Source organism: Glandiceps talaboti, chromosome 1 (genome assembly GCF_964340395.1).
Source record: "Glandiceps talaboti chromosome 1, keGlaTala1.1, whole genome shotgun sequence".
NCBI classification, from domain to species: Eukaryota; Metazoa; Hemichordata; class Enteropneusta; family Spengelidae; genus Glandiceps; species Glandiceps talaboti.
Genome location: NC_135549.1, coordinates 556138 through 571391, shown reverse-complemented (window position 1 = coordinate 571391; position 15254 = coordinate 556138). Strand labels below are relative to the sequence as shown.

At 36.2% G+C, this 15254-nt stretch overlaps 1 protein-coding gene across 1 annotated transcript; it reads left to right on the top strand.

Annotated features, from left to right (window-relative positions):
- Nucleotides 1-1310: 1310 nt before the first annotated feature.
- Nucleotides 1311-14641, top strand: LOC144453521 (serine--tRNA ligase, cytoplasmic-like). The gene is made up of 11 exons (XM_078144837.1): nucleotides 1311-1534; nucleotides 3974-4044; nucleotides 5004-5090; nucleotides 5519-5677; nucleotides 6663-6803; nucleotides 8328-8483; nucleotides 10426-10647; nucleotides 11135-11264; nucleotides 11673-11830; nucleotides 13430-13559; nucleotides 14128-14641. Exons 1-11 carry the CDS (start codon nucleotides 1399-1401, stop codon nucleotides 14295-14297), a joined length of 1560 nt encoding a protein of 519 aa, XP_078000963.1. The 5' UTR covers nucleotides 1311-1398; the 3' UTR covers nucleotides 14298-14641.
- The last annotated feature ends 613 nt before the right edge of the window (nucleotides 14642-15254 follow it).

The window sequence follows — 15254 nt, the reverse complement described above, 5'->3', positions numbered from 1 at the left end:
CTAGTAGTACTCAGTTTGGAGGGTCTGTGGTATCTCGTATTCCACTAATGAAGTAACACTTGCGCTGTAAACACATACTACAATCGCAATCCATTCTATGTATGTATGTATGTATGTATGTATGTATGTATGTATGTATGTATGTATGTATGTATGTATGTATGTATGTATGTATGTATGTATGTATGTATGTATGTATGTATGTATGTATGTATGTATGTATGTATGTATGTATGTATGTATGTATGTAGGTAGGTAGGTAGGTAGGTAGGTAGGTAGGTAGGTAGGTAGGTAGGTAGGTATGTATGTGTGTACGTGTGTGTCAATGGAACGTGTGTGTCAATGGAACGTATGTGTACGTGTGTGTCAATGGAACACTCAACCTCAATTTTTGTAATGTTTGTAAAACGCCACTAACAGTTATGAGTGTAAAATGGCGGGGGGGGGGGGGTTACGAAATATATTGTGTGTGTGTGGGGGGGGGGGGTTACGAAAACATTTCAAACCAGGCCCGGGGGGGGGGGGTTGTTACTGAATTTTTTTGGATTTTCAAAGCAATTCCTCTGACACCCCCATAATGATAGCTGCGTCTTCTCCTGGATTTGATATCAAAACAAACGGTACTGGTTCATGGTCGCACTTCCGGGTTCGTTCAGGGTCACGGGTTGCAGCCAGCGTTTTCTCCTGATACTAGGCCAGAATCCATGCGAAACGCGTGCACCGTCTGCAAGCACAGGGGCGTGTATTATTGCTTAGATTTCCGTTTTCTTAGGAAAATATCATACGAATCTTGCTGCTACAAATGTATCGATCTATAGTACTACGTATACTATAAATATTCCCTATACAGGTAGGAATATATATTCAAAAGGTTGTTATATTTAGTCTGTAGACCTGGAAAACAACAATTTATGCAATATTACACGCCCCTGTGTCTGCAAGCAGCACAGGACTACTCATATATACATTAGTTATTTTTTGTTTCTATTATTACTGAAGTTTATATATTTACTAGTTTGTTTTTATCACCAAATGCTTATTGCAGAAAATCCAATGAAGAAATGTAGTTTTCTTAACGGATGGAATAAAGATACGTACGGGTGTCCACAACTTTGATATTATACGTATTTCAAATCGGTACATCTCTAAAATTGTCACCCTGATGATAAACCATAGACCCTACACGAATGGATAAACGCATACTGTTATTTGTCATAGAATATACCGAATCACTATTTCATCATGATGACACGAACAACTATCTGATGCAATAGTCTCCAGTAAAATGCAAATTGCTTGTCCCAGCACACTGCGCATGCTCCGTCTGTGCGTCGGCTCCATTCAGCAGAAGGCGTGAATATCACGTTTTACCCAAAACCCCATATTTTAACGTAAAACATGGTGCTCGACCTAGAATTATTTAGGACGGACAAGGGCGGAGACCCGGCAAAGATTAAAGAGAACCAGGCGAAACGTTACAAGGATGTAACACTCGTTGATAACGTGGTAGAAGCTGATACAAAATGGCGAAAACGTAAGTTATAACTTCCAATGTTGACTGACATGTTTCGATATTGTCATAATTCATGTTTATCAGCAAGTTATTTTATAGAGAGATCCATGACGATTTTTTAACAATATTTTATTTAGAGTTGTACATGTAACGTACAGCAAGTATTGCACCAGGCAACGTTATTTTTGCTCCCATCTGAGGTTTGATGAAGTCTGCAGTGTCTTGGCATAATAATCATATATTATTAAGCTAGTTATAACCACAGTCCCTCTCATGACCATGGGGGGGGGGGGGGGGGGGGGGGATGGTATACCCTTGGTTTTGACCAGATGATCAACCTATTAGCATGGGCATCAGCAAATGCATATATGGAGTCAACTGGTCAAAACCAAGAGTATACCATCTCCAGGGAGTGGTTTATTGCCTTTATATTATACGAGTATATTGAAATTTGTAATGAACAAATTCTAAAAAAATGGTAAAGCAAACTGCACTTTGGAATGGAAATGAAGTGCAGGTATAGATTGGCCCAGAACCTGAATATCTGTTGAATTTCAATTGTGATTACTTCCATTACACAGATGATCTCACCATATGCTTCTCCTCAGCAGCTCCTGAACTTTGGAACTCTCTACCCCTGGACATTAAAACCTCTCCCAATGTTAACATTTTCAAAAGACGCTTGAAAACCCACATATTTCAGAGAGCTTTTTCATCTCCTTTCTAACTCTAAGCGCCACTGAACATTGTTTTCTAAATGGATATTTGGCGCTATATAAATTTATTAGATAGATAGATAGATAGATAGATAGATAGATAGATGTCAAGGATAACATCACTAAATTTATGTTGAAGCAATGAATAGTTTAATAGATAATACTGTGTAGTGTGTAAATGTAGTTTTACTTAATTTTTTACCTTGGCACATTCATTTGTCAATGGTCTGAAGTTAGATTCGTTTCATGATGGATGGGACCAAGAACAACACTGAGCCACTCTAAGGTGATAACATTGGACAATTCTAGGGCCTCGACAATCTTGTTCCTTTTTCCTAGCTAGGGAAAATACTAGCGTTCAATGTGACGACTTAGTGCTGTGTAGGTGATCGTACGGATACGGTGGCCAAGGTGGATTTAGCAATCAAAAATGAGTGTACTATTCTCATTCAGGACCACTTAGAATTGTGTTAATTGTGCATATATCACTGTTTTAGAGTGTTAGTTTGATGTCTTGACCAATCAGATCTCTTCATTTTGCACAATCAGTATACTGGTATAATGTAATGTTTGATATACCATGTATTATCTACCTGTGTGCCCTCTCTTGTGAAAAAAACCAACATTTTTGTTAAATTATGCATTAAAATGATGGCAGTTAATGTTAGATTGTTAGTCCTATTGCATTTCTAGTAAATCACCACACAGACAGGGATAGGAGAACAACAAATTCTGATGTGTTGTTGGTGCCAGTTGCGCATTGAATTGTGTTGCAATGTAGGTATAGTGTTATGCTACTTGCTGATCAAAGAATTAATTTAATTTATTGATCACTAGCAGTAAGAGTTTATATGTGGCTTTTAAAATTGTATATATTTGTAATATAAATATGACTTAGGATTCACTTTGTTTTGAAGACATCCCTATAAATACAACCATCTCTGTTTTGATACATAATCAGCCACTCAGCCATAATGCTGGTTCTCTTTGCATTGTTCTAAAATGTAAGGTAGGGATCAGCTGATCACTCTTGTCAAACTCAAGACTTAGGATTTCCTAGAAAAAAGCAAAGCTAATCTAGTCTACGAAAACTTTAATTTTACAATACAAGTGGCATCAGCTACTCATACTACTTCAGTAAGAGAAATGATTGACGTCAAAGATGAAGCTCAAAATGAAATTTGAATGAATAACCTCAAATTGATCATTCATATTACAAACAAAATGAGAAGTATAACAAAATTATTCTTGTTTGCAAATAAAGGAGCTGTATTTTCAGAGAACTGAAAGTGTTGAAATTAAAGGCATTAATAAATATATGATACCAGACAGTAGTGGCTATAGCATGGTCAATGTGTTGACATTATCAACTAAAATGTAATACATTCACAGCCACAATATACTATGGGTACTATGTTCTGCAATGTTGAAATCCATAATAACTGACAGACACATATAATGAGTAAATGTAGAATACAATTAATACTAATAGTTGAGTAAGCACCACATATAACTCCTTATAATAAGTGCAGAGAACCTTTTGTGCAGATTTTATAGGTTGTTTACATTTCACTTCACAATCAATAATAGAAACACTGCATACATATGTCCCGTTTGATACACTGCTTGTTGAACATATGGCGTTATTCTCAAATATTGCAAAATTACTAGAAGTAATTGTTAAAAAAATGAACAAAACTTGATCAAGAATGACACATCTCTGTACATTTGTTGAATTTTTCAGTGAGGTACCAAGCAGACAACTGGAATAAACTGAAAAATTCTTGTAGCAGGAATATTGGTGACAAAATGAAAGTAAGAATTCATTTTTTTATACAATTGAATAGTTGACATGGAGAGATGCAAAGTTGGATGAAATTATCAAACATTTAATCAGCAGCAAAATAATTTAATGATTTACAGGCAGATGTAAGATTGGAGATTATGATTGTAGCTTTGGAAAAATTACTAAACCAGTTTAAGGACATCAATGCCAAGTACAATCATCTTGAATAATGAAGACATTAGAAGGTACAATTTCTATCTCTGTCAACTGCCTTGAAGGAAAGTCATTGAAACTCGTCTAGCATAGATCACTCTCAAACGGCTACAATCTGACATTATCCAGCAGCAAATTGACCAATCACAGAGTTCCTTTATACTATCAATGTTGACTACCTTTCCAATATGGCTACCTCCATCACTGAATTTAACTTCAAAGTTGTTGAAAGGTGCTTCAACATAAGGGTGTTGTTATATTTTCAAAGGCAAAGTGTGTAAATCATTGTCAGGGGAAAGGATGTATTTATGATAAGCTCTACAGTTGGCAGAAAGTCAAAACCACAGTAAACACAATGATGTGCCCCATTGGGCATTGGGTTTTGGATGGCAGCCAATCAGGTTAAGTGTTTGAAGGTGATCTAAGTTATATGAGTTTCAATAACTTTCAAGTTTCATTCAAGGCAGTTGATGGAGAGATAGATATTGTAACTAGTCATAATGCTTTGACTATCTTGTACTGTACAGTTGATGGAGAGATAGATATTGTAACTAGTCATAATGCTTTGACTATCTTGTAGTGTACAATTACATCCTTGCATTTGAAATGTTTCTTTTTTGATATAAGCCCACTATGTGAATTGCTGTAGAAATGTGAGTTGTTGTTCAGCAAAACTGATGATCTATACCAAAGTTGTACATTCTTGTACTCAGCATTCTTATTTTTATGGTTGATGGTATTTCATAGCTGATTGACGATTATGTTGTTATCACAGAATAAAGAACCAGTTGGAGATGCCTCAGAGCCTGTACCACAAGAAGTGTTGGACAAACTTGACACTCTTGATGAGGAGACATTTAAGGTAAAAATGTACCATATAGAATGCTTCCAATGTTATTATTTGTCCAATTGTGTGAGAGGACATTCTTACTATAGTGCCTAAGAGTGTCAACTCCACATTTAGTATCAGAACTAGGTACAAGTCAGAATTTCTGTTAAAGTTGGAGAGAAATGATGGGCAAGTTTGACAAGACAAGGACATGGGGTCCAGAATTGATGATGTTCAGGTAACCTATTTGTGAATTCAAGCAATAGAATGAAATGAAGATTAGGGTTAGGGATGTCAAATTACAGGACCAGGTTGATGTGATTGTTGCTCCTGGCTTAAATTGATGTAAAATTTTAATCACATGACATGCTTTTGGGAAGGTGCTCTTCATTACAACCATGTATACTTTCTTTCTATATATTAGCACTATATTGGAATAAAGAGCTGTTTATATGTTGCAGGGTTTAACAGTGAACCAGATCAAGAAAATCCGAGTTCTGATAGGTGAAGCGATAACTAAGTGTGATGCAGAACGACTTGAAGTGGAAACTGTTTGCAAAGAAAGTCTAAAAGAGATTGGAAATTTAATTCATGAATCTGTACCTGTAAGCAATGATGAGGTGGGTTGAGAAATGAATGAAAAATGTAGTTTATGAATATTCTTTCAGACATTTAGGTATAGATGTTGTAGTTATCAATATCTGAATTCAAACATTCAGGTATAGATGTTGTAGTTATCAATATCTGAATTCAGACAACAAAAATAGAAAAGTTAGATTTTATCATTGTGTTGTTAAATTAGAACTGGTAACCATATTAAAAAAGCCCACAATCGTGCATTCTGAGACGTCTTTGTAATCAATTTACTGTGAATTACATCTAGAATTCAGTCAATTCAATATAACTTTATTATCCACATAATTGAACATTTCTCTTTAGTGTAACTCTGATAGAGACAAAAATTGTTTTCACATGTAAACATGTACATGATTGATCACTAAAACAATGAGACAATGTATACAGTCAAAAAGGAATGGAAAATAAATAAAAATGACAACGAAAGTCATTCAGCATGTCATACATTAATTTGAAGGTTTCCTGACAAATAGGGTTTATGATCCTGAATTGAGAAAGGTTATAGCACTTGGTACATGTTGAACGTATTGACCTTTCACTCAGAAATGAAAGCAGTCAATTTGACAATATGATTTGGAACTTTCACTCAGAAATGAAAACAGTCAATTTGACAATATGATTTGGAACTTTCATTCAGAAATGAATGCAGTCAATTTGACAATATGATTTGGAACTTTCACTCAGAAATGAAAGCAGTCAATTTGACAATATGATTTGGAACTTTCACTCAGAAATGAAAACAGTCAATTTGACAATATGATTTGGAACTTTCACTCAGAAATGAAAACAGTCAATTTGACAATATGATTTGGAACTTTCACTCAGAAATGAAAGATGTCAGTTTGACAATATGATTTGGAACTTTACTCTGAAATGAAAACAGTCAATTTGACAATATGATTTTGAACTTTCACTCAGAAATGAAAACAAGCAATTTGACAATATGATCGACTCATCTGTTTTTCTTAGGATGATAATGGTATTGAACGTACCTTTGGAGACACAACAGTCAGAAAGAAGTACTCACATGTAGATTTGATTCATATGGTTGATGGAATGGAGCAGGAAAGAGGAGCAGTGGTCTCTGGAAGTAGGGGATACTTTCTTAAAGTGAGTTTATTTTGATAAAATGATTGGAGGAAGTGTTAATTGTGTATTTTGTCAGATGTACATTACAGTCCTTTGGTATTCTATCTGTATTTTTGTGAAGATTGGTATGTAGGTAAGTATAAGCCAGTGGTTCACCAGGCTTATACTGGGTTTCCCTACAAATAGTATGATACACATCCAGTGGTTCACCAGGCTTATACTGGGTTTCCCTACAAATAGTGTGATACACACCCAGTGGTTCACCAGGCTTATACTGGGTTTCCCTACAAATAGTATGATACACATCCAGTGGTTCACCAGGCTTATACTGGGTTTCCCTACAAATAGTGTGATACACACCCAGTGGTTCACCAGGCTTATACTGGGTTTCCTTATAAATAGTATGATACACACCCAATGGTTCACCAGGCTTATACTGGGTTTCCCTACAAATACTGTGATACACACCCAGTGGTTCACCAGGCTTATACTGGGTTTCCCTACAAATAGTGTGATACACACCCAGTGGTTCACCAGGCTTATACTGGATTTCCCACCAAATACTGTGATACACACCCAGTGGTTCACCAGGCTTATACTGGGTTTCCCTACAAATAGTATGATACACACCCAGTGGTTCACCAGGCTTATACTGGGTTTCCCTACAAATAGTGTGGTACACACCCAGTGGTTCACCAGGCTTATACTGGGTTTCCCTACAAATAGTGTGATACACACCCAGTGGTTCACCAGGCTTATACTGGGTTTCCCTACAAATAGTGTGATACACACCCAGTGGTTCACCAGGCTTATACTGGATTTCCCACCAAATACTGTGATACACACCCAGTGGTTCACCAGGCTTATACTGGGTTTCCCTACAAATAGTATGATACACACCCAGTGGTTCACCAGGCTTATACTGGGTTTCCCTACAAATAGTATGATACACACCCAGTGGTTCACCAGGCTTATACTGGGTTTCCCAACAAATAGTGTGATACACACCCAGTGGTTCACTGGGCTTATACTGGGTTTCCTTATAAATAGTATGATACACACCCAGTGGTTCACCAGGCTTATACTGGGTTTCCCTACAAATAGTGTGATACACACCCAGTGGTTCACCAGGCTTATACTGGGTTTCCCTACAAATAGTGTGATACACACCCAGTGGTTCACCAGGCTTATACTGGGTTTCCCTACAAATAGTATGATACACACCCAGTGGTTCACCAGGCTTATACTGGGTTTCCCAACAAATAGTGTGATACACACCCAGTGGTTCACTGGGCTTATACTGGGTTTCCCTACAAATAGTATGATACACACCCAGTAGTATTGAAATCTATTATGCTACCTTTATCTGCTTTCCTCCTCATGCCATCAGGGTTCCCAATTCTTTAAACAAAATTGAAAAAAACAGTCTCTAAGAATTACTTTAAACAAATTGTTGAAGAGAATAAATACAAACTGGTTATTTCTTCAACTCTTTTCCCCAGCCAGACTGCATTTTCTTAGCTACATCATATATTTTTTTCTCAGGGAGACTGTATTTTCCTTGAACAAGCTATAATTCAACATGCACTTCGATTATTGGCCACTAAAAGCTTTGTACCATTGTACACACCATTCTTTATGAGAAAAGAAGTGATGCAAGAGGTAGCCCAGTTAAGTCAGTTTGATGATGAACTTTACAAGGTAGGTTTCCTTCGTTCTTATTATGTTAATTTCAATTTACATAATATGCAAAATGAATAAAGAAATGAATAAACGACAATGATAATGAAGGAAATAGGCATGATGCAAAGTCACCTTGGAAATGGCATGTATTCATTACTTTGTGTCTCTGTAAAGTTTTAAAATTTAAAATTTTGTAGCAAGACAGCTGTGGAACAGGAAGGTGAACCATGGAAAATCCTGGAATTTTATTTCACTTTAAAGCACCACCTGATGATGCGTGGCATCACATTGTTCTGCAATGTTTATATTGGGTGGGGTAGTAGAAGAAAAGTATATGTAAATTCCCACACAGCTGGTTTAGTATCACATTACTAAGGCTATGCACATGGAATAACTGAAATAGTTATGATTCCTGAATGATAGTGACAGGAAGTCAAATGGAAACACAACATTAACTACCTTGAACCAAATGAGCATCACTCCCATGTCCTGTCCCACCAAAGTTCGTTTGCTATCGGTAATGCCAATTTGACCATGTAAAGTCAAATTGACCACGACAACCGGTGTCATTCTAATGCATGCATTGGACACATACAATGACAATGTATGGTAGAAAGAATGACTCACAGTCTCCAACACATTATTTGTGTGTATTTGATGCCTTATTTGACACTTAGGACACATTTCTTTGGATGTATGCATCACTGGGGACGTGTCATAAACAGGGGACTAATGGGGCTTACTGTTGGTAAACGTATGGTTATCATCTTTGCTTTGAAGTTGTAGAACAAGACATCTAGGATTTAGGCTGTTCTTCTTGTAACTATTTTCTAAATCTCTATGTGCAGTGTGACCTGTGAAATTTGAATATGACCCATCGTATGCATAATGTTTCAACAGTTTCATGTGGCCCATGACCATTTCCTTACGTGGAGAGCATGTCTTGGGAAGTTTAGAAACTACGTGATATTATCATTACGTATCAGACGTGGTTAGAAAGGGTTTGCATCGATAGCACGGCTATGTTATGGTGAAGCATCTGAAATACATGTAGTGTGCATACAAATTTGGAAAAGACGCACCATAATGGGATTTTGATGCTAATTTGGAAAAGACGCACCATAATGGGATTTTGATGCAAATTTGGAAAAGACGCACCATAATGGGATTTTGATGCTAATTTGGAAAAGACGCACCATAATGGGATTTTGATGCTAATTTGGTAGGAACGTGTCACAGGAACGCATCAGAAAAAAAGTGACTGCAACCTCTGGACTCATGGCATGACTGTACATGACTAAACTCACACCCCCCCCCCCCCCCCCCTCCCCCATGACATTCCTTCACTCTGTTGTAAATGCATAAGTTACTGAATGCCCGAGATAGCAATTTTCTCAGACATGCAACATCCGATTTCTTTCAAACATGGCACAAAGGTGACATGTAATATGGGATATATGCACATCATTTTGTTTTGTGACATATACAAATTGACCAAATAAATTTTTGACATTACTAAAAAATGTAATACGTATGGATGTTGATCAGTCTCAACCCTTTTGGGTTATTTCCATTGCGGGGTGGGGGTGTTTGTTTGTTCATTGGTTTGTTGTCGTTTACTCATGTATGTATCTACTCATTTGTCGGTTTATTTTGTTTGTTTGTTTACTTGTTTTTGTTTGTGTGTTTACTTGTTTATTAATTTATTTGTTTGTTTACTTGTTTGTATTTTGTTTGTTTATTTGTTTGTTTGTATTTGTAAACAAAACTAACTGAGCCTGAGCTCCCTGTGGTTTAACAGTGCTATAGAAAAAGTTGGACTAGAACAATAGAATGATCCTAGGTAATCCTTATGGTTCCATTTATAAGGTGTGAGAACCGGGAATTGAAATCCCTGGCCTTTAAGATTTGCCCACTGTCACAGTTCAGACCATTTCACTTCAGCTAAAATTGATTGCAGGTGATAGGCAAAGGCAGTGAGAAAGGTGAAGAAGGTGGATATGAAGAGAAATACTTAATAGCAACATCAGAGCAACCAATAGCAGCTTACCATCGAGATGAGTGGATCCCAACGGAAAGTCTTCCTATCAAATATGCAGGATTCTCGACATGTTTCCGACAGGAAGTAGGCTCACATGGAAGAGACACTAGGGGCATATTTAGAGTTCACCAGTTTGAAAAGGTAAACAACCTAAAATATTGTTCATGTTTAATTCAGTTAGCAGTTTACATTTGTTTGTAATGCTTCTTTTGCGAAAATGTATAATATTTTTCACGAAAATGACATTGTGATATTTTCGTAAAAGATTACTTCCCCTTTCATCATAAATATCTAACTGATATGTTGGTAGTTTGTCACCACTTTCACTGCTATCTCCTTTCTATTAAAATGATATACCACTGAAAATACTGGATACATGGACATTCTCTGCTGTTCTGCAATCAGTAAAGAACAAGCTGCATTCTGTTAAGGGCAAAAATGATATCCACTGAAACTTTTGATTTTCTAAGGTATCAGATCTATATAATAGATATGGAATTAATAAAAATATAAAGAAATTAAAATCCATTGTTAATGCACAAGTTTTCAAAGGTATCAGTTTTGAGAATTGCATGTGAATTTATTCTCGGAGTTTAAAGTTTTATATTTGTATCTATTTGTAATGCAGGTGGAACAGTTCTGTTTGACTTCCCCTCATGATGGGAAATCCTGGGAGATGTTTAATGAAATGATTGGCAATGCAGAAGACTTTTATCAATCTATGAATATTCCATACAGGGTGGTCAATATTGTGTCTGGTAAGAAGAAATCTCTACAGCAATTACAGTGATTGAGGCAGTATTCGTAGCACATCCTGTGAAGTTGTGCTTCTCAATTTCCAGTGCAAATATAATTGTAACAACAAATAAATAAAATAATCACATCCTTTGAACTGGAAATTGACATGCACAGGATGTGATGATTTCATATACATGTATTTGTTTGTAATATTTTAGCAAATTCCTCCAGTATCCAACCAATATATGAAACTCTACAGGGATTTACTCATTTTGCTTTATGATACCAATTTTGATATTTTTATGTCAAGAAATTGCTCCAACTTGTTTATAGTGACTTTTACAGGGTAAATTCACAATTACATGATGTGTAGCTTGTGTATGTGACTAATTAGATATGTTATAATTCTTCTCTGTGATTCATTACAGGTGAATTGAACAATGCAGCATCCAAAAAACTGGACTTGGAAGCATGGTTCCCAGGCTCAGGTGCTTTTAGAGAATTAGTATCTTGTTCCAATTGCTTAGATTATCAATCCAGGAGACTGCTTGTCAGGTATGGACAGACTAAGAAGATGGGTGGTCAGGTAAGGTTTCAGATCATTGTATGACTGCAGGGTAACTTGAAGACCAAAAAATGTAAAATCCAAATGAGATGGTCATATCATAGATGCTATGTAGCATGTATGTTGATGTGGAAGGTGTCAAGATATTTGGAAATATTTGCACTATGTTGCTTCCCTGATATAACAGAACTATTTCTCACTCTAAGTCTGAAAGTTTAGAGGCCTCAAACTTGCTATCTCTTTTTTAAAAAACAAACAAACACTTTTTTATAAGAAGGAAAAAGGAATGCATAACAAAACAAAGTACAAACAAACCACAAGACTAATACAGACAACAAGAAACACGCACATGTCAAACTAAGTAACAAGCACCCCCCCCCCCCATTTCTCGTGTTTTTTTTAGTCAAGACATAGAATAGGAGAAATCATATAAGAGTGACCTTATTTCTAGCCCCCCCCCCCCAACAAACACTGCCTGGAGAGGGCTATTACACTGGGTTCTGTCTGTCTGTCTGTCTGTCTGTCTGCCTGTCTGATTTTGCATGCGTGTATCCACTCTCATATCTCTGGCATGCAAAGAATGATTTCAACCAAACCTGGAACAAAGGTAACATGCTAGGTAAGACATATGCATGTTACTTTGTGACTGAATCAAATATGGCCGAATGGCAGCCATATTTGATGTTAAATTTCACCATATGCATCATAACTTTGGAGGTAGTGTCTCCATTCAAGTGCCTACACCCATATTATCAAATGTGAGCTTTCTTTTAAGACTTTGATCTTGAAAGTATTCCTCAAGGTCAAATAGCCAAAGTGTGGTTATCTTCATAGCTTTTTGAATCAAATATTTCAAGTCATAATATTTTAATCATGACTTGGATTTGACTAAGTAAGGCATATGCAAGTCATTCAATTTTGTGACCTATAGCAAAATGGCTTCCATATTTGTGATAAAAAGCACATTTTGCTTGTTGTCTCCAAAAGTTTGATACCTATAGACACCATTCAAGTGTCTACTCACACATTATCAATGATAATGGAGAGGCAGAGAAACATAAAGAAGATGATTTTTTTAAAACTTTGTTTTCTTCAAATTGACTGACATGACCCGTAGTTGCTATTTATTAAAAAGTAATGAAAAACAAAACAAAGCCTTCAATCGAACACATAGCCTCCAACTTGTGTGTTGTATTTTGGAAGCAGAAATTGACTAATTCTTACCTTGGGGAGTCTCGCTCGAACTTGCCACCATGTTGAGTACACAATGGACACTGGGAAAATCAGGACTTCTGTATCCGTAGCTATTTAGTTTTTATCTGCATCTAACCATGTACGTGGTACAATGTAGAATTTCCTTGTAACTTGTATTTTTGTACCTGTTATTATATTGATCAGGCTCTTAACTAATATATATTATCTACCCTTGTTACTAGTGTATCATAAATGGTCATAGTCAGTGATGTAACACATTGGCCATAAAGGGCACAATACTTTAATGTATTCATAACTTAAAGGCATTTCAAAGTTTCTCTGACTGTGTGTCAGTAAAACAGATTGTTGTTGTCCTTTACTTCATCAAGTAAATCCATTGATACCTAACATTTTCTTAACTTACAGGCAGAGTTTGTGCATATGCTGAATGCCACTATGTGTGCAACTACAAGAACCATTTGTGCTATTTTAGAAAATTACCAGACAGAGGAGGGTATCCTTATACCAGATGTATTAAAACAATTCATGCCTCCACGTAAGTACACACATTGCACTAAAATTGTCCAACAAACTCAACAAAGTCAAAAGTGTAGTGATGCACTTTAACAATTCATGGCACCATGCAAGTACATAAGTTGTAATAAAAGTGCCTTATATATACTCATTTGAGAAAGAAATATATGACACATAATAACAGTATCTGGTAACTTCCATGAGGCAACACTGGGCCACTGCTTGTAACTCCCATGAGGCAACACTTGGCCACTGCTTGTAACTCCCATGAGGCAACACGTGACCACTGTTTGTAATTCCCATGAGGCAACACTGGGCCACTGTTTGTAACTCCCATGAGGCAACACTGGGCCACTGCAAGGACAAAGAGTGTGAAACGGGTTTCAATTTGGTGTTTCATGGAAATTGATGTGAAACCATGAAAAGACTCTTCAGAACCAAGAGTTTATGAAATGCCTTTATTTCCTAAAGTGTTGTTCCCTTTTCAGAATATTCAGGAGTGTCTTGTTCATGTTTTGTCTTGATGCAAATGTTCAGTATTGATCTCCAGCAAGTTTGGAAAATAAAATCTTTTATCATTTCATTTGCAGACATACAAGATATTATAAAATTTGTCAAACCTGCACCCATTGATGAACAAGAAGCTAAAAAACAAAAGAAAAATAAAGAAGGCAAAAAGAAGAAAGGCAAAAATGGAGAAGGAGCCAGTAGAGAGGAAGGGGCAATGGAACAAATGGATTCACTAAAACTTGAAAATTAATTATAACTTTAATGCAAGAGGGGAAACAAAAGCATAACCACAGATCATTGTAAATAAAAACTGAAAACAAGAAAAATACCATTGTAAGACCAAAGATGCCATAATCTTTTCAAGACCAATGCAGTATCATAGATATATAATCTATAGATCTGAAGATGTGTGGCTGCTTTGTATCTATTTCATTTTAAGACATCTAGGAAGTCTGTTTTCTTAATGTAATGAACTACAGCAGTTATTTAACTTTTGGATTAGAATGCTAGTTATCAAACTCATACACTGTTGCCCTGTATCAACTAACTACACTGTAGTTTTCACAGCAAATGAAATAAAGGCCGAGTGCTACTAGAAGAACGGTTTTGAGTTCCTGATTATTTTTCATCTTCTCTCTGTGCTGCAACATGTCGTGTGAAACAATTGTGACAGAGTTATTGTCATGGAAACAATTTTGTGTGCCTACAATTTCCATTTTAGGTTTGTAATATATAAGAATTTGAAACAAAAAATCATATCTCTGTATATGTAAAGACTAAAACTGGATTGTCATAATTATATTTTTGCATCCTTTCAAACAGGCCCGTGTGCATTCTGCTATTACACATAAGCACCACCACCCACCTTGGGCATTAAGATTATATTCTGAAAATCCATATGTCCACAGCTATTTCTATGCCATACACAGATGAATTCCATTCACAGTTACACGTAAATGAATGGTTATCTCTTTGAGGGCGCACAGTATATTTTTTTGCTCTTATTTGGCAATGTTTATTCATATCCTTAAGGTAATATTTCATGGCTTAGAAAAGCTAAAGTTACTGTAAGTGTTAAATAAGTTTTGTATGTCACAAAGAATTGGTCAAGAAGTGTCTGTAACATTGGTATAGTGGCATTACTATAATAATTGCAGATATAGTAAAGTCCCTGTGGCATGTTAGAGAACTTAGGTGCTCATAACTA